The following is a 19,614-nucleotide window of genomic DNA, read 5'->3' on the forward strand; positions in this document are numbered from 1 at the left end:
TCTATTTTATGTGCTGACTTACACTCAGCTTCAACTGGCAGTGAAAAAAAGCTTGAAGCAAGCACACCATGCCTCTTATTTCAAGAACTCTAGGAGCTGGTCTTCTTTTCATTTCTTCAAAGTGATGTTCTATGCCAGTTTCCTGCCTCGGGCACCAAGAAATACTACAAAAAGTGTCTTTTCTTAAGTCTTTGTGGGGGATGTTGTTGCTTTGGTTTTTTTTTTTTTTTTGCTCGCTTAAATGTGTTTACAGAATGCGGTTTGTCCATCATCTGTTTTTTTGGTTGGCTTGTTTTTTTATTGTCATATTTTGTCAAGTTTTCTTGTGTCCCATGTTCATGTCTTGTCTGCTTGTTTGGTTTTGGTCTCCACCTGCTTTTTTCAGTCCTCCAACTTGCATCAACCAATCAGCTCCCTCCAACCACACTTTTTTTTGTTTTTGTCCACCTCCACCTTTCGCCACTGTCACCACAAATATCTGCAACCTTTCTACAGTTGACTATTTTTCTTGATCCCAGAGTGGAATGTAATGACCCGATGCGCCTTACTTTATCATTGCAGTGTAACGGTCCTTGGGTACCTTGCTCAAGTCCATAGAGCTGTTTTCTCTGGTGACATCCCCTTTCCCATCAGGACCTGCTAAATGAGACTGGGACGATGTCATCTGACCTGGATGATATTGAAGAACAGATTATTCTCACTTTGGTTCTCGAACTGGATGATGCAGATACTCTAAACTACTGTGAATATTTAAAGGGGATATCCTATGATTTGCATTAACAAAGTATCCAATAGGTCATGTCATATGTACTCTATCTTGACATTGTGATGTTAAATCCTCTCTCATTTAATAGTATTATGAGAAGATTTTTATCGACAATTCCGAATTTTCAGGGGCCCTGGCATTTTCGTGAGTCACATGACCTACATGGGCGTATGTGACGTGTTACGTGCCGTTCCAAACGCTCGATTAGATGGAACACCGTTCATGCCCAGCGCATTTCTCGGATTTATCGTCATCTGATGAAGAAATTGCAGTATCGGTTGATCGGGAAGATGGAGGAATACTTCCATACAGAGCAGCGGACACATGAGCTCGTTCGGCCGGGGACACATCCGTGAGTGGCACAGCCATGAGTGGCTCTCCACCGCTTGGTTGATCGGGAAGACGGAGGAATACTTCCATACACAGCCGTGAGCGGCACGGCTGTGAGCGGATCGGCCGCTTGGTTGATCAGGAAGACGGAGGAATACTTCAACGCAGATTTGAACCTGTGGTTGTAAATAATGCAGAGCCATGAGCTGAGCTCCACCGAGCAGCGGAGCCATGAGCCTGCTCCCACGCAAGCGAGGTCTGCCGCTCGGCTGTAAATGATGTTGAATATTCGGATGGTTCTTCGGGCGGAATGATGTCAAGTCTAACGCAGGGAGCTCGGCGGGGAGTCAGCTCACGGCTCTGCCGCTCTGTACGGAAGTATTCAGTATTGTCGATAAAAATCTTCTCAAAACACTATTAAATGAGAGAGGATTTAACATTACATTGTCAAGATACAGTATATATTACGTGACCTATTGGATACATTGTTAATGCAAACCACTGGATTTTGCCTTTAATGGCCATACTGTGGTAGGAGGAGAGAGGTGATAAGAGTCTAGTGTTGTCCTCACCATTCTTGTCCAGGTGGACATCTGAAGTCCGTCGACCCATGTCGGCGAGTGAGCGTACAATAGGCAGGCGATTGGCCAGCTTCTTCTGATTCTGGTGATTGTGTCGCCTCAGCAGCGCTTCATGCACCTTCTTTCGGAGCTTGTCGCCCAGTGGCGAGTACAGCTCCTGATGGTCCAACACCATATCTTCACAAAAGAGAAAAATTATTTATTCTTTTCCTCTTGCTATTTTTTCCTAAACATGGAAGTTTGCCATCCTGGCGCTTATCTTCCAGGATCTCCTGTTCATGATATTTGTCTTAGATATAATCATTTGTAAATGTTGCAAAGGTTCTCTGGTTGGATGCCCTTCCTGCCATCAATCACAGTTGTTGTCCAGCTCCTGATAGCCAAGTTATCCTTTTAGTTTTACGGCACTGACCATCTGCCAGTCACTTACTAGGTCAATTCAATCTTTTGTGTGCATTAATTGGGTCTACCTAGCCAAATGTGCGTTAATTGGGTCTACCTAGCCAAAAGCACAACCTTGCCACTCTGCCTGGATGCAAATTTAAGCTATACATAGGGTCACCAGGAAAAGGCAGGTGAACAAGGAAAGGTAAAAAGATGTCGACAAAACGAGAGATGATAAGACTTCCACAAAGATGACAATGAAAACAACTGGACAAAGCAAGATGAGCAGATACAGATGACAAAAAGAAAAAGATGAGAAGATGGCAATTGATAGAGACAAGACAAGAAAGAAAGCCAAAGAGAAGATAGTGACAGAATGTGAGAAGATAAAAAGAAGACAAAAATAGAGAGCATAAGGACAAAGCAAAGAAATGTAGACACAGATGAGGAGGGGATAAAGACATGGTGAGAAGTTCCAGATGAAGATGAGAAGCCATAGAAAGATGAGGAACTCAAGGCACAAGCAGCACATCCCAAAACTGTATCTTGAATGTATTGCAGGATGTTTAACTAGCATTCCAATGGATTTGTAGGCCTTGGTCGAAGGTACAATTTCAATACCTGCAATCTCCTCAATGGCGCCGGCCCTCATGTCGAGCAGCACGGTGCCGTTGATGATGCAGCTGCGCAACTCGAACAAGCTGTGCAGTGACAGCGTGGCCACGTAGGGTTTACTCCAGCGCTCTCCGCCGTCTTCCACGTCCTCCTCAAACTTCAGCCACCTGCCACCACAGTCGCACCGATAAGAGGCCAGTAGATGGGGGGGGGGAACCGATGGGCCATCTGCTCAAGCACCGCACATTTCGCGTTGATAGCTGCTTCTCTCGCTTTGACTCATTTAGCAGCACAACGTATTGCCTTTTGTTAGGGCATAGCTGTCAATACAAGATGTCTCAATTTTGTAGGTAAATGCATGATATTTATGATGATATATAGTGATATAAATACAAATATAAATTGCACATTTCTTTGCTAGGCAAGGTTGCATATGTAAAAGAATGCGAGTGAACGCAGCATGGTGGAATAGACCATTTTCTGAGCTGCTCATCCTCAAAAGAGTCGCGGAAATGCTGGAACCTATCCCAACTGTCAACAGGCAGGAGGCAGGGCACTACCTAAACTGGTTGTCAGCCAATTGCAGGGCTCATTGAGAGACAAAACCAGCCGTTCTCACTATCTCACAAAAGGGCAATTTGGTGTGTCCAATTAATGCATGTTTTTTGGATGTGGGAGGAAACCGGAATGCCTGGATAAAACCCACACAGGCACGGGGAGAGCATGCAAACTCCACACGGGTGGGGCCAGGATTTGAACTCCGGTCCCCAGAACTGTGAAGCCAAAGCTCTAAGAAGATGCTCCATTGTGCCACCAATTTTTTTTTTAATTTAATTTAATAATGATTAAATTTCAAGTTAAATTTCCATGTCCCTTGCCTTTTACGATTGAGTTTTTTTTTTTTTTTTCAACCTACCATGATATTCGTTGAAAAACTTGGCTATTCAGTATTTTGCTTTTTCTGGAACGCCTTCACGGGCCACCAGATGGTGCCATAGCTTTCCCGGGTAGAAAAATCCTGCTTTGGGAATTTCTTGTGCAATCCTGGTTCCGAGTATTTATGGTTTGTTGAAAAGTAAGAATCGAAGCGTCTATTAAACAGGTCAAATCCCGGTTGAATATAAAAGTAGTGCTTTGCTATCATCTCGAGGCATGTATAGGCAATTATAAAACTTTTGGAGACTCCCAATGACTTGCAGATTTTTGTTATTCGCGGCAAGGCTCAATGCCTTTATCCTACAAGGAGAGGCAGCACAGTGGTCCCGTGGTTAGCACATATGTCCCACAGGTCTGAAGTTGTGGGTTTGAATTTTGTCCCTCTTGTGTGACGTTATTCACACATTATTATTATGTTCTCGTTGTGCTTGAGTGAGTTTCCTCCAGCTTTTTTCTCACGTGCATGTTTGGTTGATGGAATACTCCAAACAGTCCATAAGTGTGAATGTGCATGTGAAGGGTCATTTGTCACAATGTGCCCTTTGATTGGGTGATGACAAGTTCCGAGAGGACCACAGTTCTGATCCAAAGTCATCTTGGATCGGCTGCATCTTGCCTGTCATCTCAATGAGGATGAGCACCATAGAAAATCCTTCAAATACCTGGCGCTCTCCCGCCATTCAGAATCCTCTCCCTCCTTCATGAAGATCTCATCCATCTCCGTGAAAAGGTCGTGAGGAATGTGCTCCTCATCCTCATCTTCCGTCCCAAGGAGGAATTGAACCCTCTGGGAGGGAGTGTCTGGGTGCACAAATTTAAAAATTACAGCGTGGGGTCAAAACCCAAACACTGCTTCCATGAACATGAGACAGAAAAAAAGTAATGGGACACTACGCCATTAAAATCCCACTGACATAATATTGAAACATAATGTAGATGGAATGTTTTTCAAAACAATAGTATCATTGATCTATTCTTTATTTTTACTATTTGTGGTAGTAGTAGTGGTAATTGTGGTAGTAGTAGTGGTAATTGTGGTAGTAGTAGTGGTAATTGTGGTAGTAAAATATAATAATGTGTTTATTGAGGCGTTGCGTCAGGAAGAGCATCAGGTGTAAAAAATGTGCCAAACAAATATGCGTTCATTTGTGATGAGACACTTTGGCGACCCCTAACGGGTCCAAACAACACACCATGTGGAAAAGAGGAAGATTATTATTATTACTTTGATTAATTTAAATTAAGAGCTGCGTCCCAATATTTTAGTCAAAAAGTACATCTATCAGTGCAAACCCACTAACTCCAGTCCAAATAATATCTGGTCGCACCATAGATAGGAGACTCTCTTCCTTCCACCAGTGGGAGGGCCCGCTCCCTGCTCCTCCGTTTGCGTTTGTTACCATGGTGACGGTGCCTGCGATGGCTCCGGTTTCTGGTGCTGCCCAAAGGAACGTGAACCCCGATGTACAGAGTCCTGTGGCCTGAAGACACGGTTACGGAAAGTTTAGGATGATGGTGTGTGCGTGCATGCGTGCATGCGTACATGCGTGCTTGCGTGCGTGCGTATGCGCGCATGCGTGCGTGCGTGTGCGTGAGCGCGTGTGTTTGTGTGTGTGTAGGATTTCTGCTCATTCCTGAGCATTTAGATTAAGTGCACTGTTGGAGCTATCAATATAATAATAGAATATACAGTATGTCTGTCCATGTTTTGCAAGCAAGTTTTACTATTACCATATAGTGTACATACGCACAGACTTTAAGTATCCACAATAACAACAAGGAGCATTTGTTGCATGAGCAGCTCACAACTGAGCATAATTCTCATTATATTGTTGTGATTGTGTTTTGTGCTACCTTCAAGATCTTCCTGCTCAAAGTTGGTGCTTTGCTCCGAGCGCGTTCCTCCTCTATCCACCACAGCTTCATCGTCACTTCTCTGTCATTCACACATTGATGAACGAAATCATGACAGGAAATTGATTTTTAATCATGATTAGCAAAAAGAGATTAGGCTACAATTGTTTACCAAACACTGTCTGAAGTGTGTGGGAACTAAAGAGTTTAATTCCTAAACCAAGTCATCAAGCTGTGCAATCAGTACACCAGCGGAAATAACTTTGGGAGTGGAGGTCATTGGACTGAAAAACCAAGCAAGGCACGCAAATGTCCCGAGGGCATTTTCTTCACACTTCCTATCTGTTCATCATCAATGCAACCTCGCACACATTCAAAGCACTTAATACAGAAGGGTTTTTTAATCCTTAAAGCCTGCTGGGTGTCCACCCCCACCTCGCCTCCTCCCCTTACACAAGCCATCTTGACCTCCAGCTGACTATCCAGGCATTTCCATAATGAACTTTTTTTTTTAAAAGCTGCTGTCGCCTGCCGGTCTGGACAGTTCAACGTTAATCTGTGTATAAATACACATTACATAGTGCATAGACAGATTAAACTGCTTGTACTTGTTTTTGAAATACAGCACGCATATTAGCTCCATTTCTTTGCAGCGACGTGTCAATGCTGGAGTACGGCAGGACTTTAGAATGCTCAAATCTGAATACCGGGGTGCCTTGAAATGCTAGTTTTACGTTCCTAAATATCCTTGCAACTTAGAAACACATCTCAAGTCAGCTTCTCCGATTGTAATGAATGGAAATGGCATCAATCTGTACACAAGACACCGTAACACAGACATATGGATATACAGTACATGGAGACTCACATCCCTCAGTGAGCTACAGCAATATTAGTCGTTCTTCACGGAGGACAAAGAATATGTCACTGTGAAAATTGTTATATCAGAATACGTGTCGCTACAAGTCTTGACACGTGAATTGTTTCCAAGTGACAGACCAATATAGAGTAAAGAAAATAAGTATTTCAACACCATTCTATATTGCAAGTGTAACCCTCCATAATTGGAAATTATGGAGGGGCCTGAAATTTTCATCATAGGTGCATGTCCACTGTGAGAGAGATCATCTAAAAAGAAAAATTCAAACATCACAATTTATGATTTTTTTAACATTTTATTTGTGTGATACAGCTGCAAATAAGTATTTGAACACCTGTCTATCAGCGAGAATTCTGACCCCGAAAGAGCTGTTAGTCCGCCTTTAAAAGTCCACCTCCACTCCATGTATTATCCTGAATCAGATCCACCTGTGTGAGGTTGTTAGCTCCATAAAGACACCTCTCCACCCCATACAATCAGTAAGAATCAAACTTGTAACATGGCCAAGACCAAAGAGCTGCCCAAAGACACCAGAGACAAAATTGTACAACTCCACACGGCTGGAAAGGGCTCCGGAGAAATTGCTAAGCAGCTTGATGAAAAAAGGTCCACTGTTGGAGCAATCATTAGAAAATGGAAGAAGCTAAAAATGAAGGTCAATCTCAATTGAAGTGGAGCTCCATGCAAGATATCATCTCGTGGCGTCTCAATGAGCCTTAGAAAGGTCAGGAATCAGCCCAGGACTACACAACAGTACTTGGTCAATGACCTGAAAAGCGCTGGGACCACCGTTTCCAAGGTGACCGTTGGTAATACACTAAGACGTTATGGTTTGAAATCATGCATGGCACAGAAGGTTCCCCTGCTTAAACCAGCACATGTCAAGCCCGTCTTAAGTTTGCCAATCACCATTTGGATTATACAGAGGAGTCATGGGAGAAAGTTTTGTGGTCAGGTGAGACCAAAATAGAACTTTTTGGTCATAAGTCCATTAACTGTGTTTGGAGGAAGACGAATGATGCGTTCCATCCAAAGAACACCATCCCTACTGTGAAGCATGGGGGTGGTAGCATCATGCTTTGGGGGTGTTTTCTGCACATGGGACAGGACGACTGTACTGTAATAAGGAGAGAATGACCGCGGCCATGTATTGTGAGATTTTGGGGAACAACCTCTTTCCCTCAGTCAGAGCATTGAAGATGGTTTATGGCTGGGTCTTTCAACATGACAATGACCCGAAACACACAGCCAGGAAAACCAAGGAGTGGCTTCATAAGAAGCATATCAAGGTTCAGACGTTCCCTAGCCAGTCTCCAGACCTAAACCCAATAGAAAATCTTTGGAGGGAGATGAAACTCCGTGTTTCTCAGCGACAGCCCAGAAACCTGTCTGATCTAGAGAAGATATGTGTGGAGGAGTGGGCCAAAATCCCACCTTCAGTGTTTGCAAACCTGGTGAACAACTACAGGAAACGTTTGACCTCTGTGATTGCAAACAAAGGCAATCAAATATTAACCAAAGTACCAAAATACCAAAATACCAAAATTAATACCAAATATTAACATTGGTTTTCTCAAGTGTTCAAATACTTATTTTCAGGTGTATCACACAAATAAATCATGAAAAAATCATACATTGTGATTTCTGGATTTTATTTTTTAGATGATCTCTCTCACAGTGGATATGCACCTACGATGAAAATTTCAGACCCCTCCATGATTTCTAAGTGGGGAAATTTGCAATATAGTACGGGGTTCAGATACTTATTTTCTTCACTGTAAATACAAAAAACAAAAAACAAATCCGCACAGCAACACACTAACACCGGGTACAAAGCTTGTGTTTTAATCCAGCGAAAACAGACCAAAAGAGACACGAGGACATTTCAACTGTCCAAATGGGATAACTGGCACCAAACAAGGTTGGGCGACTAAAACTAAGAGTGACAAAATGTTGTCAAAGTGCTGGCAAACCCCCACAGATTACATGACATCACAGGATGTGGCACACACTGGGATGGCCTGCCTCCAGATGGCGGAGCCACATTCGGGGCAATGGACGCGAACGCAGCCCAAGACGCAGCTCGTCCTTGAACGTCGCTCCTATAGAACTGGAGCAGTCTGACAGCTTTCACAGCCTTTTTTTTGGCAGATTATTTACATACTCTATACAGGTTTACATGATTGCTGTTACAGCCCAAATGAAAATTTCACCCAAAAACAGGTCCAACCTAACCTGTTTTTTAGATTTGATAGTTTGTTCACACAACTTTACCAAAAAGTGTGAAGCTTTTCTTTCAGAAAAGTGGAAATAAAAACGAAACCGGACAAAGCTATACAATTTCTGTCAATCCATTCTCCAAGCCGTTTCTCCTAACAAGTGTCGCAGGCGTGCTGGAGCCCATCCTTGCTATCTTCGTGCGAGAGACGCTGTGCACCCTGAGCTGGTCGCCAGCCAATTGCTGGACACGTACAATATAAACAAACAACCATTCACACCTGCAGGCAATTTAGAATCTTCAATCAACGTATCACGCATGTCTTTGGGATATGGGAGGAGAGCGGAGTACCCGGAGAAAACCCACGCATGTAAACTCCAGACAGGCAGCACTGGGATTTGAACCCCAGTCCTCAGAACTGTGAGGCAGATCTCATAATCACTGATGCGCCATGAAATTAATCCATCCATTCATTTTCGTTTCCCCTTATCCTCACGAGGTTCGTGGGGAGTGCTGGAGCCTATCCCCGCTGTCAACAGGCAGGAGGCCGCGTACACCCTGAACTGGTTGCCAGCCAATCGCAGGGCACATCGAGACAAACAGCCGCACTTACAATCACACCTAGAGGCAATTTAGAGTGTCCAATTCACGTTCCATGTTTTTGGGATGTGGGAGGAAACTGGAGTGGTCAGAGAAAACCCACGCAGGCACGGGGAGAAGATCCAAACACCACAAAGGCGGGTGCAGGATTGAACCCAAGTCCTCAGAACTGTGAGGCCAGCGCTTTACCAGCTGAACCACCGTGCTGCCCTCATGAAATTCATTCAAATTTTATTTGAGTTTATTTATAAACTCATGTTTCACGATTGAATTTAATGGAAATGCCATTAATCCGTGACAAAAAAAAATATTTTGTAATGTGCTTGTCCTTTATAAAAACATTAAAAATATAATTAAATAAAATGTGAAGTGGCATTAAACAGCTTGATGCGTTTTAAAATAAAATTTCAACTGCTCCATGGTTCTGAATTGTGGCATTGAAATAGTTGCTGCCATACATCATTTATAATTTCTTTTTTTTTTCTTTTCAAAGCAAGAGATTGGCGAAATGACAACTCTTATTTTGAAGAACTCTTCGGTCAGGTCACTTGTCTCGCAAGACACGACTCTCCGAGCAGACTGCTCACAGATATCTGAATTTTAAAAATGATACACCGGCCAGATCATTTATAGATTTTTTTGTTTAGTTCTAAAGCCAAACAAATTAAGTTCCATTGTGTTATACTTTGAAATCTCTAGAATAGAAGTGGTAAAACATGGCAGCAATCGTACTCTCTAAACTTCTATGGCCAACAGAAAAGCCAATGAAAGAGATGACCTACAAGAGATATAAATTTTACCATTGGTTTTTTACATTTTGAAAAGAGTACATTTTAACTGGATTTGATTTTAATTTCACATTTTTTGGATGACATGTTTGGTGGGCAAAACTACAGACGCACATGAATACACACTTACTGTATTTTCAGTGTCTTATACTTTTTCCTGACATCACCAAACGTTTTCACTGTAAGCAGCTAAAACACACACACTCACAGCTCCAGAGCAGAACAGAGAGGCTCTGGAGGCAAAAAGCCAGGCGCTTAAAGCCTTGGGCTAAATGGGGGGGGGCTTGGATGTAAACTGCTGACAACAAATCTCAACAAAATGATGATACTGGACTGAGCGCGAGTTCATGAACTAGATGGAACCATGGTGGTCATTAGGAACTATATACATTTTTATATCACACTTGTTTATCCGTTAGAGATGTACAGTTAATATAATTTAATGGAACATGTATGCCAATGCAAAAAAAAATGTTGTTTTTTGTTTTTTGCAGGAAGTCTTTTTGCCTGGCATTTGTTTTCCTAACATGCCATATTTATATTTTGAACTTTAAAAAGCTTTAAAAAGTAGGTTAAAAGCATGTTTTTTAGGAAGGCATTCCAGACAACATTGCTTTTCATGTTTATTTTTCTTGGATTAACTGTAAAATGTTGTTTTTCTGTATCGTGCGTGTGTGTGTGTGTGTGTGTGTGTGTGTGTGTGTGTGTGTGTGTGTGTGTGTGTGTGTGTGTGTGTCTGTGTGTGTGTGTGTGTGTGTGTGTGTGTGTGTGTGTGTGTGTGTGTGTGTGTGTGTGTGTGTGTGTGTGTGTGTGTGTGTTGTGTGTGTGTGTGTGTGTGTGTGTGAATATAAACACACACATTTACCAATACGCAATAACTTTGAAAATAAACCAAAACAGTGGAACTGTGATCAACTGGTTAGCACATCCGCCTCACAGTTCTGAGGACCGGGGTTCAAATCCCGGCCCCACCTGTGTGGAGCTTCCATGTTCTCCAAGCACTCCGGTTTCCTCCCACATCCCCAAAAAAATGTAGAGTAAGTTGAGGACAAAATTGCACATAGATGTGAACGTGAGTACGAACGGTTGTTTGTTAATATATCCCCTGAGATTGGCCCAAAGATAAATGGGGTGGACTCCAGTAGTCCCTGCGACCCGCCTGAGGATAAGGGTCACGGGAAAACGGATTGATGGGACGAGAGCTCTGTATTAGACATAAAAAAAATACCTTACAAAAGGAAAAACAGCACCACCTTGTGGGCAGCCCCTGTACAGATCTCGATGTGATACAAACGATGGAATATCTTATAATTATATATACTGGTAATACAATAATAGAGCAGAAGTACAAGTGGTGAGGGTTTTCGTGACTCGGTGAAAACAATGAAGGCATACTTAATTGTACTTTATTGATTAAATAGCACAAAAGCAAAGTCCAGATTCTCTTCCAATTAATTAGCTTTGCATCTCTATTTTCCTGGCAAATGGGCGGTTCTGCCCTGTCACGCTAGTTTTGATTAAAGAGTCACCATTTCACCTCATTGTCACTTACAACGCTGTCTGTCAATTCCAGTTTGGATCCAGAGAAATGTTGAAATCCTTACCGTGGGTAGCAGTGGCTCCATGTGTACGCCCTGGTCCTGCGTGTCCATTCTGCAGTGTCGTGTGGTGTCGTGGGTGGTGATGGAGGAGATGATGAGGATGAGTATGAGGATGATGATGAGCCCAGCAAGGGAGTAATCCAGTGAATGGAACATTAGCAAGTGAGAGAGAAATCCCAAGTCAGTCACGTGTTCATCTTGACTATTTATTTTTTTCCCTTCATTCATGGTTTTAAAAAAAAAAATCAGTCCAAAATTCTAGATTTACTTTTTATTCCATTTCATTTTATTAGATTTAGGCTCCCATTGTCTGTAGAGAGGGACATCACATTTGTTCGAACGGAATTACAATTCATTTGAGCCACAGAGAACTTGGCAACATTTTCCCAAATGTAATAATTTTGGACTGGGATTGTACTGCATGTACCCTCATCATCATTTTAAATACAGGTTAGTATCTCCTCAAAAAGAAACCAACTGTGATTAGGACCGAAAAGGAGCTTAAGAGCAATAATGTTCTAAATCCAATGTGCTACAAAAACCATCAATGTTTCATAGTTAAGATGATAAAACAGTTAATCCATACTAATGTTGATAGGCTTTCCCCCAATTTGAAGCACTACTTACTTCTTGAGTCTTTTATATGTCTCTGAATGTCACTTTCTGGGATCTTTCTGCAGCCTGGTTTCGCAGGTGAGGCCATCTTGTGTGAAAATGACAAAAACTGTATTTAGCCGACTCGAGTTCTCAGCGGATCATTTGTACAAAGGCCAATCAGAACCTTGCTTAAATGAAAGTTCTAACGTACCTCTTAAGTTTGCAAATGTGAAAGCAAGTTAAACGCCAATGGTAGTTAGCAGGCGAGCATCAACCATCATGAACCTCAGAACACCCCACTGACACAAGTCTTAATCCTCACATTTCTACAAATGTATGAATCCCAATGAACGTGTAGTCCAATTGCCTGACCCTGGACTGACCTGTTTCTGTGGTCCATGCAGTGGAGAAAACTGCAGCAGCATCCGAGCGGGTATCGCCATCTGGTGCCTGCTTTTGGAAATTTCTCTCCGTGCTGTCAACCTGCAAAAACACGGGTCATTGACAATCACTTTCAAACAAAAACTGTTTGAAAATTAAGATTTCAAAACACGTTAAAAATGTTACTTTCATTGAAATAAAATAACAGTTTTCTGTTGGACTTGGGTGATATGAAATTAATTTCAAAGTCACGTGTCAAATAGGGCAGACATTATAAAAGTGTCACTTTTTGACACCTGTCCTAAATTTTTTTTCATATCTCTAAAGTGCTCCGCCAAATTTATGGAGGCGCCGCACATCACAGGAAACGAAAAAGATCACTTTTGAGATATCCTAGCCGCTCAAAATTATAAATTAAGAACAAAATAAAATAATCCATGTCAAATTGGTGATGCATCCAGGGTGATTATGTTCAAACACCATATAACAAAAGATACATAACTTTATAACATTTTTTAATCTGCTTCTATGACATTAGAACAGACTGATATTTGCACAACAACAAAAAGACCCTCTTAAAAAAACACGTTACAGACATCAAACTTTTCAAGCATTTTCGTGAATGTAGCAGTTATCAGCATAAAATCAGCAACATTTTGTAGCCTACAGTTTGGGATAAAGTACAAAATATGCATTTTGCTACACAAAAACATGTAATGTACATATCATCAATATGTATATATACAGTATTAAGATAAATCAATATCACTTGAGGCTACTTGACAGAAGATTTTTTTTTGTTTGTTTCAACACTACAGTGTGTATTTGGAGGTTACATCCAATCACTGTCACCAATAATCAATATTAATATATATAAATTATATTCCTATTTACATTGGCCCTGGCTGTAAGAATTGAATATTGGATAATGTACACTTTTTAGCTATTAACAGTGAAAGTGAACCATCACAATACAGAATGATAGACAGTTGGACAGAAGAATGGTAGGATAGAAGGACAACTGGAGGGATAGATAGATAGATAGATAGATAGATAGATAGATAGATAGATAGATAGATAGATAGATAGATAGATAGATAGATAGATAGATAGATAGATAGATAGATAGATAGATAGATAGATAGATAGATAGATAGATAGATAGATAGATAGATAGATAGATAGATAGAGATAGATAGATAGATAGATAGATAGATAGATAGATAGATAGATAGATAGATAGATAGATAGATAGATAGATAGATAGATAGATAGATAGATAGATAGATAGATAGATTTAGCTGGAAGGGTAGAAGCTGTAGTAACCAATGTCCTTGGAGCAGGTCTTGTCCTCTCTCAGGAGGTCCGACTTCAGGGGGGACACGGCGTCCGGCACCGGGGTGGACGAGGGCGACATCCGCCTCCGTTTGACCGCCTCGAAGATGCCCGAGTCGCTGGAGTCGATGGACTTGATGGACGACGGCGTCTCGATCCAGCTCGACTCGGAGGTCATGTCTTTGGCCTTGGCCAGCTCCTCCGAGCCGACGGGCGACCTCTGCGTGGGGGCCGAGTCGCCCTCGTCGGCCAGGCAGTTGCTCCTCCCCCCGATGGAGTTGGAGGGCCAGCAGGGGAAGACGGAGCTGGCTTTTCCGCAGTACTGCGGAGGGGTGCGTCCCCCCCAGCCGGAAGGGTCCGCGTAGTAGCCGAGGGCCCGGTTGGAGCAGGGGAGCGCCTTGACTCCGGCCGCGGCGTACGACAGCAGGGTGGCCGCGTTACCGGCGAAGTCGGCGGCCTCGGCGAAGTCTAGTCGGTTGTTGGCAGGGGAGACGAACCAGCGCTGCGGGGGGCTGCCCACCGGGGGGTCGTCGCTCTGCAAGCTGTTGCCCAGGGGCACGCCGCGGTCCGCCGCCGCCGCCACGCCGGGGTGGAAGCGAGATTTGGCGTAGGAGCTGACGAACTGCTCCTGAAGGAAGGGGCTGGGCACGGCGTAGCGGGGCCGAGGGGACTCGCCCGGGGACGGAGTGAGGCGGTCGATGTCGCAACCTGTGTACACGCTGGGAAACAAACCAGCACACGCCAAAATGTGAAATGAATGCGAGCTAATGAACACCGACACACGCACACACACACAGACTTTCAAATCATTTCGCATTACATACAGAAATCTTTTTCACTGTTTTCGGTCAAATTAAAATAAAACATATCCATATTTTATTCATCGTTTTTTAAAATAAAAAAATATTAGTTATTCGAAGTACTGTTTTCATATTTATGTTTAAATTTGCAGCATGCAACATATAACTAAATACTTAGCTTCAAGCATTTTTAGCACATATGTCGAAAAAGGCCTCTTCACACAAACAGCTCCTCTAAAATATTTGTGGATGTTAAATCAAGGAAGATTTTTGAAACGGACTTTGTGGTTAGAATATTTTGTATTTATAAGGTACATACATGCACTCCTTTTCTCAACCCATTTTATTGTTTTTTTTTATTACAAATTGTGCTAATATTATTTAGCCTGGAAGCATTTGTCGCATCATATCTTAAGACTCACTCCCTGGTCACTTGATTAGGAACACCCATGTACCCGGGTTTGTGACGCTCGAGTAAATCACGAATAATCATTAACATATATTGTTTTAGAAATGGCGTGTTCGTATTGAAATTTAGATTTTAGGCCTGATCATAAACTCAAGGGCTTTGTGTGTGTGACTGTGTGTGAAACGTTGCACATTTTTCATTCATCCTAACAAACATTTTGAGTCCCAACAACGCAATGTCACAATTGAAGTCAAAATAGTATCTTAAGCACAACAGGACAATCCGCATTTATAAAAACAAAACTGTGTTCTAGTGTTTTGTAAAGTTATTATAATTGTGGTTGCTGCTCTTGCATTGGACCCAATGACATCGCACTCAATTAAGTGTGCAGAGATATTCTGCAGACGAAGGATATAAACGAATTTTGTTTTTCTTTTAGGGACTAGAAGATCAAGATTCTCATTTTGAAATTATAACAGTGAGGTAATTATGGAGGAAAATCCAGGAGAACCAACAAGGGTCACAATTTTAAAAGAGGATTTGGATGTCTTGGGTTCTCTAGAGTTCATTAATGATGATGATTGCAACATTTTGGCTTCATAAACGGAAGCTGACGAGGCGTTTATCTGCTGAATGACACTGCCATAAAATAGTGTATTTTTAATAATAATAGTTGCAAATCTTACGTGTCATAGTTGTCCCGAAATCCTTTTGCAAATGGGTTGTGGTCGATTTTCAGTTGAGTAATCTGTTGGTTGGGGAGGGGGAAGGTAAAGTGCCTGCATGGCTTCATTGTTAAAATACATTCAATATAAATTCCAAACGAAGTCAGCGCGATGATTTGTGTGGGCTCCGCCGGTGATATTTTGAGGATTAATTACGTCAGTGTTCTGGTAGGCGGTGACGGCGATGAACTGCGTTTCGGTGAAGGTGAAAGTCTGCACTCTTCCCGGCTGGCTGCTGTCCTCGGTGCCGTCCTCGTTGACTTCCACCACGTGCAGCCTGGGCTGGTATTTGTGCAGAGACTGCAGGACCACCATCTGGATCGGAGACCAAAACTTTGCGCTCGTTTGGATTGAAAACATCAGGACAATAAAATACGGGTCTGAAACGATTCGTGGATAGTGGAAAATCAAATGAAATAGTAATCAATTATAGTTTTTAAATGTTACCTGTGCCGTGTTGTTGGATGCGCCTTTATTGTTTGTGAGCTTTAATTTGCCAAAAGAGATCTCCTGACGCATCCAGTGCGCACCGGTGTTCGGCGAGTCAGGGTGCATGTAAACGCGATTTCCTGCAGGGAAAATCAATCTTTATGTAGTAAAATGGGTAGGCAATTGATTAAAAAAAACATTTATTGTGGAATATTTACATTGTCATTTTCTTTTTGGATATTTTTTTTTATAGCAGTCATTCCTATCACTGATAAATGAGTTATCATGAGTGTTAATTCTCTTTTGTAAAGTACAAACATCAGCATTGTTTATGTTCAATCTCTGAATTAAAACTGCTGACAACATTTCTCTTCAAAGACTATGTAAATGTAATACAATTCATTTGAATCGAGTACATATCGATTTGTGCTATTTAGCATGCAAATTTAAAACCTTAACACTTCAAATCCGACCTATAATGTAAGAGAAATGGTTGTAATTTAAAAAAAAACATTTTAAACTGTGGGTGTGTTCTTTGGATATTTTGTCAACTTTAATACATTTCAATTCACTGTTGTACATTTATGTGGACCGCGATATTTTTACATTTTTGGACTAAATGCAAGCAAAAGGCATATTAAAATAAACGTAGTTACATTTTTACGTAATTCTTGAGAAAAATGCTCATTTTTTTCATCATCCTGTTTTTAACATTTTTAAAATTCTTATTATTGTTAAATAAGTCATTGTTTACATATAACAGACGTTGACCAAAGTGCTGTTTAGAATTATGTCATTTTATTTTATACGATACCTACAGGTGAATTTACGTGCAATACGTCAAAGGCGTGAAATAAAAACAAGGATTGTAGATGATATTACACCTTACCTACGACATTGGTGTCTGCCTTCCCGCAGGGCACCCACTTGCCTCCTTGGAACCTCCAGTGATTTGGATCCGCCAGGATGACGTCCACAAAAATGTTGTAGTGAGCAATTGGGTCCAGGCCTGAAATGTTGAAACTGAGAAACGGGAACATTCTCCTAAGAAAGATAGAAACGCATGCAGGAGAAGAAGGGTGAAAAAGATCAAAAGGGGTTTGTTTAATTGTGAAGAAATGTGTGTTTTTGTTTTATAGTTTTTTTTTTTGTTTGTTTTTTTGTTTGTTTTTTTGTCATCGCTAAGAAATCATTTGAAATGAAGTCCTCCTCTTCCTCACCGTCCCTGCTTGGTGATGATCATCTCGGTCTGGTGCCTGTGGAACTTGAGCCACAGGGCCCTGTTGCACAAGTACACCTGCGCCTTGCCGGGCACCTGCAGCCCGGCAGCCTGCGCCGGGGAGAACTGGTAGAAGGCGCCGCCCTGGTACGCGGCTCCGTACTGCTGCGCGTACTGGTAGCCGGCGGCCGGCGGCGGGGGCGGCGGCGGTGGCGGCGGCGGCGGGTAGCCCTGGGCGGAAGAGTTGCTCAGCAGGCCGTTGTAGGCTCCGTTGGCGAGCACCGGGTGGTGGTGGGCCACGTAGCGGCCGGGGCTGCCGATGGAGAAGGCGGCGTGCGCGGCGGCGGCGGCGGCTGCTGCCGCGTGCTGGCTCGGGTAGGGGAACATGGCTCCTGCAGAGGCGGACGCTGGAGGCTGCGCGGACGGAGAGAAGTTGTCTCCGGCTCTCGCGCCATGGAGGGTGTGACCGTGACGGGCGTCGGCGTCTCCGTGCGCACCACCGGGAGGGGAGAGTTTGCCCCCTTGCGCGTCCTTGGGGTCGGGGAAAGTGTCTGCCTCCGACTGATTCGTCATCTCCCTGGGGCTTTTTTTCACGGGTGAACTTCTTTCCGCGTTGTTTGAGATTAGGGAGCCAAACTGCGCGTCCATTCCATCGCTGCAACCCCAAAGTGCTCTGCTCGCGTGCACGCGCTTCCCGGACGGGTCACTCTGACGCCAGATCTGAACTTGAATATATACATCTATAAATTCATATATTTGATAGTATTTGAATACGTCACCCAGAATCCAACGGAGTGGGGGGGGGGGGGGAGGGACGATGACTTTAAAGCAATTGACACGAGCGTGCACGCGTGGAGGAGAACTCCCTCGCCATCATTTGCGCTAATGAAACAAGCACGCTGATTGGCTGAGGCTGCCTGAAATGTAATTAGGCATATTTTAAGAGCTGAGGCAAGTGGAGAGGGGAAAAGGGACTGGGACGATCGGAAACAGCGGGAAAAAAAATCCTTACAAATAAATTTGAAAAAAAAAGTACACAATGGCCAGGGGGTGGGGTGTGGGGGGGGCATTGCAAATTAGAGGGTGTTTCCTCAAATTGGAATGGACACGTATAAAAGTTAATTGATTACTCAACAAGTAATCCATAATCAATTTGATTATCATTAACAACTATTTTAAAAATAGATGGATCATTCACAGCCGTGGTTTCATTTAAAATTGTGCAAATTCTCTCCATCCTTCAGCGTCGCGTCGATCATTAATAATCAATTTATGTAAAATAATAATAATAAATAAAAAAATAACCAGCTATAATCGATAAGTGGATGAACCTGAAGCAGCCACAGAAGTGTCGCTCAAACTCAGCCTTTCAAAAATGTTGGAGAGTAGCCTACATCCCTTCCTCTCCTGTGATAATGCAGGTTTGTTGTTTACGTCATTGTGTTTAATCACACCATACCAAATAACAATATTTGGTTATCCAACGGTCATGGAAAAACATGATTTTGCAATAAACATTGACACATTTGTTTTCTGTTTACGCCGTAATGGGTTAAATAACCAATAAAATAATCGATCTAAAGAATATTTAATCGTGCAGATTTAAACTCTAGGAAAAGGTAAATCCACAAATCCCTGGTATTCACTGTATTTGGTTTTCTTACATTTGGCTGGAGAGGGTTATGCTCTCCTACTATCAAGAATAGGTTATTTATGTCAGTATTTAGCTATTTTACCTGTGTTATTTACCTATTTATGCACCGTGAGTGCCAAAGTGTGTCCGCAGAGGACATGAGGAGATTTATTATTCACATAAATGACAGACAGTCCATGACAGTCTAGTGCATTGGATGCCTTAAAATGTTTGTGTTATAGCGTGAAATCACAGCGTCCCGCTGAAGATGTGTTTATGAGTCCCGTGGTTGCTTAATATTTCATGAGTGCTGAAGTTATGAGGCACTGCACCGATATCGGGGACATGTCACACAAAGCTAAGGGAAACTGTCCAGATTGAAGGGGGGGGGGTGTTGATTTCTGCACATTTGAAAGAAAAGATAGTCATTTTGAATTTGTCAGAGGGGACACTCACTGGCCATTTTATTAAGTACCTCTGCACAACCAAATGAGATCCGATACATAAAATGTCTAATGCAAATCTTACCTTTT

The 19,614-nt window shown here is 42.5% G+C and overlaps 2 protein-coding genes across 2 annotated transcripts in view; both read right to left on the bottom strand.

Annotated features, from left to right (window-relative positions):
- The window catches only part of slc4a10b (solute carrier family 4 member 10b), a 32,873-nt gene extending 15,471 nt beyond the window's left edge, over positions 1-17,402 (bottom strand). Inside the window, exons 1-15 of the mRNA XM_061842251.1 lie at positions 17,119-17,402; positions 16,248-16,369; positions 15,957-16,115; positions 15,762-15,823; positions 13,834-14,585; positions 13,426-13,436; positions 12,534-12,633; positions 11,551-11,771; positions 11,490-11,510; positions 5,467-5,548; positions 4,941-5,093; positions 4,275-4,413; positions 2,683-2,843; positions 1,669-1,854; positions 581-669 (exon numbers count right to left, since the gene is read on the bottom strand). Of these exons, the coding sequence (XP_061698235.1) occupies positions 581-669; positions 1,669-1,854; positions 2,683-2,843; positions 4,275-4,413; positions 4,941-5,093; positions 5,467-5,548; positions 11,490-11,510; positions 11,551-11,771; positions 12,534-12,633; positions 13,426-13,436; positions 13,834-14,585; positions 15,762-15,823; positions 15,957-16,115; positions 16,248-16,369; positions 17,119-17,269 (2,409 nt within the window). The 5' untranslated portion in view covers positions 17,270-17,402. The remainder of the gene's footprint in view (positions 1-580; positions 670-1,668; positions 1,855-2,682; positions 2,844-4,274; positions 4,414-4,940; positions 5,094-5,466; positions 5,549-11,489; positions 11,511-11,550; positions 11,772-12,533; positions 12,634-13,425; positions 13,437-13,833; positions 14,586-15,761; positions 15,824-15,956; positions 16,116-16,247; positions 16,370-17,118) is intronic.
- Positions 17,403-17,443: 41 nt separating this feature from the next.
- Positions 17,444-18,322, bottom strand: LOC133512520 (T-box brain protein 1-like). Its single transcript, XM_061842252.1, has 2 exons — positions 18,298-18,322; positions 17,444-18,188 (listed from the first exon to the last, which is right to left on the bottom strand). The coding sequence occupies exons 1-2, from the start codon at positions 18,320-18,322 to the stop codon at positions 17,446-17,448; spliced, it is 768 nt and encodes a 255-aa protein (XP_061698236.1). The 3' UTR covers positions 17,444-17,445.
- Between the last annotated feature and the right edge of the window lie 1,292 nt (positions 18,323-19,614).

The sequence above is a fragment of the Syngnathoides biaculeatus genome, chromosome 14, assembly GCF_019802595.1.
Source record: "Syngnathoides biaculeatus isolate LvHL_M chromosome 14, ASM1980259v1, whole genome shotgun sequence".
NCBI classification, from domain to species: Eukaryota; Metazoa; Chordata; class Actinopteri; order Syngnathiformes; family Syngnathidae; genus Syngnathoides; species Syngnathoides biaculeatus.

What these genes read in the sequence shown, in the direction of transcription:
- LOC133512520 (XM_061842252.1), bottom strand. Translation starts at nt 18,322, where the DNA reads ATGGCGAGGGAGTTCTCCTCCACGC. An exon ending in GAGGGAGTTCTCCTCCACGC is followed by an intron (nt 18,189 to 18,297) that starts GTGCACGCTCGT and finishes ATGAATTTATAG; the next exon opens with ATGTATATATTCAAGTTCAG.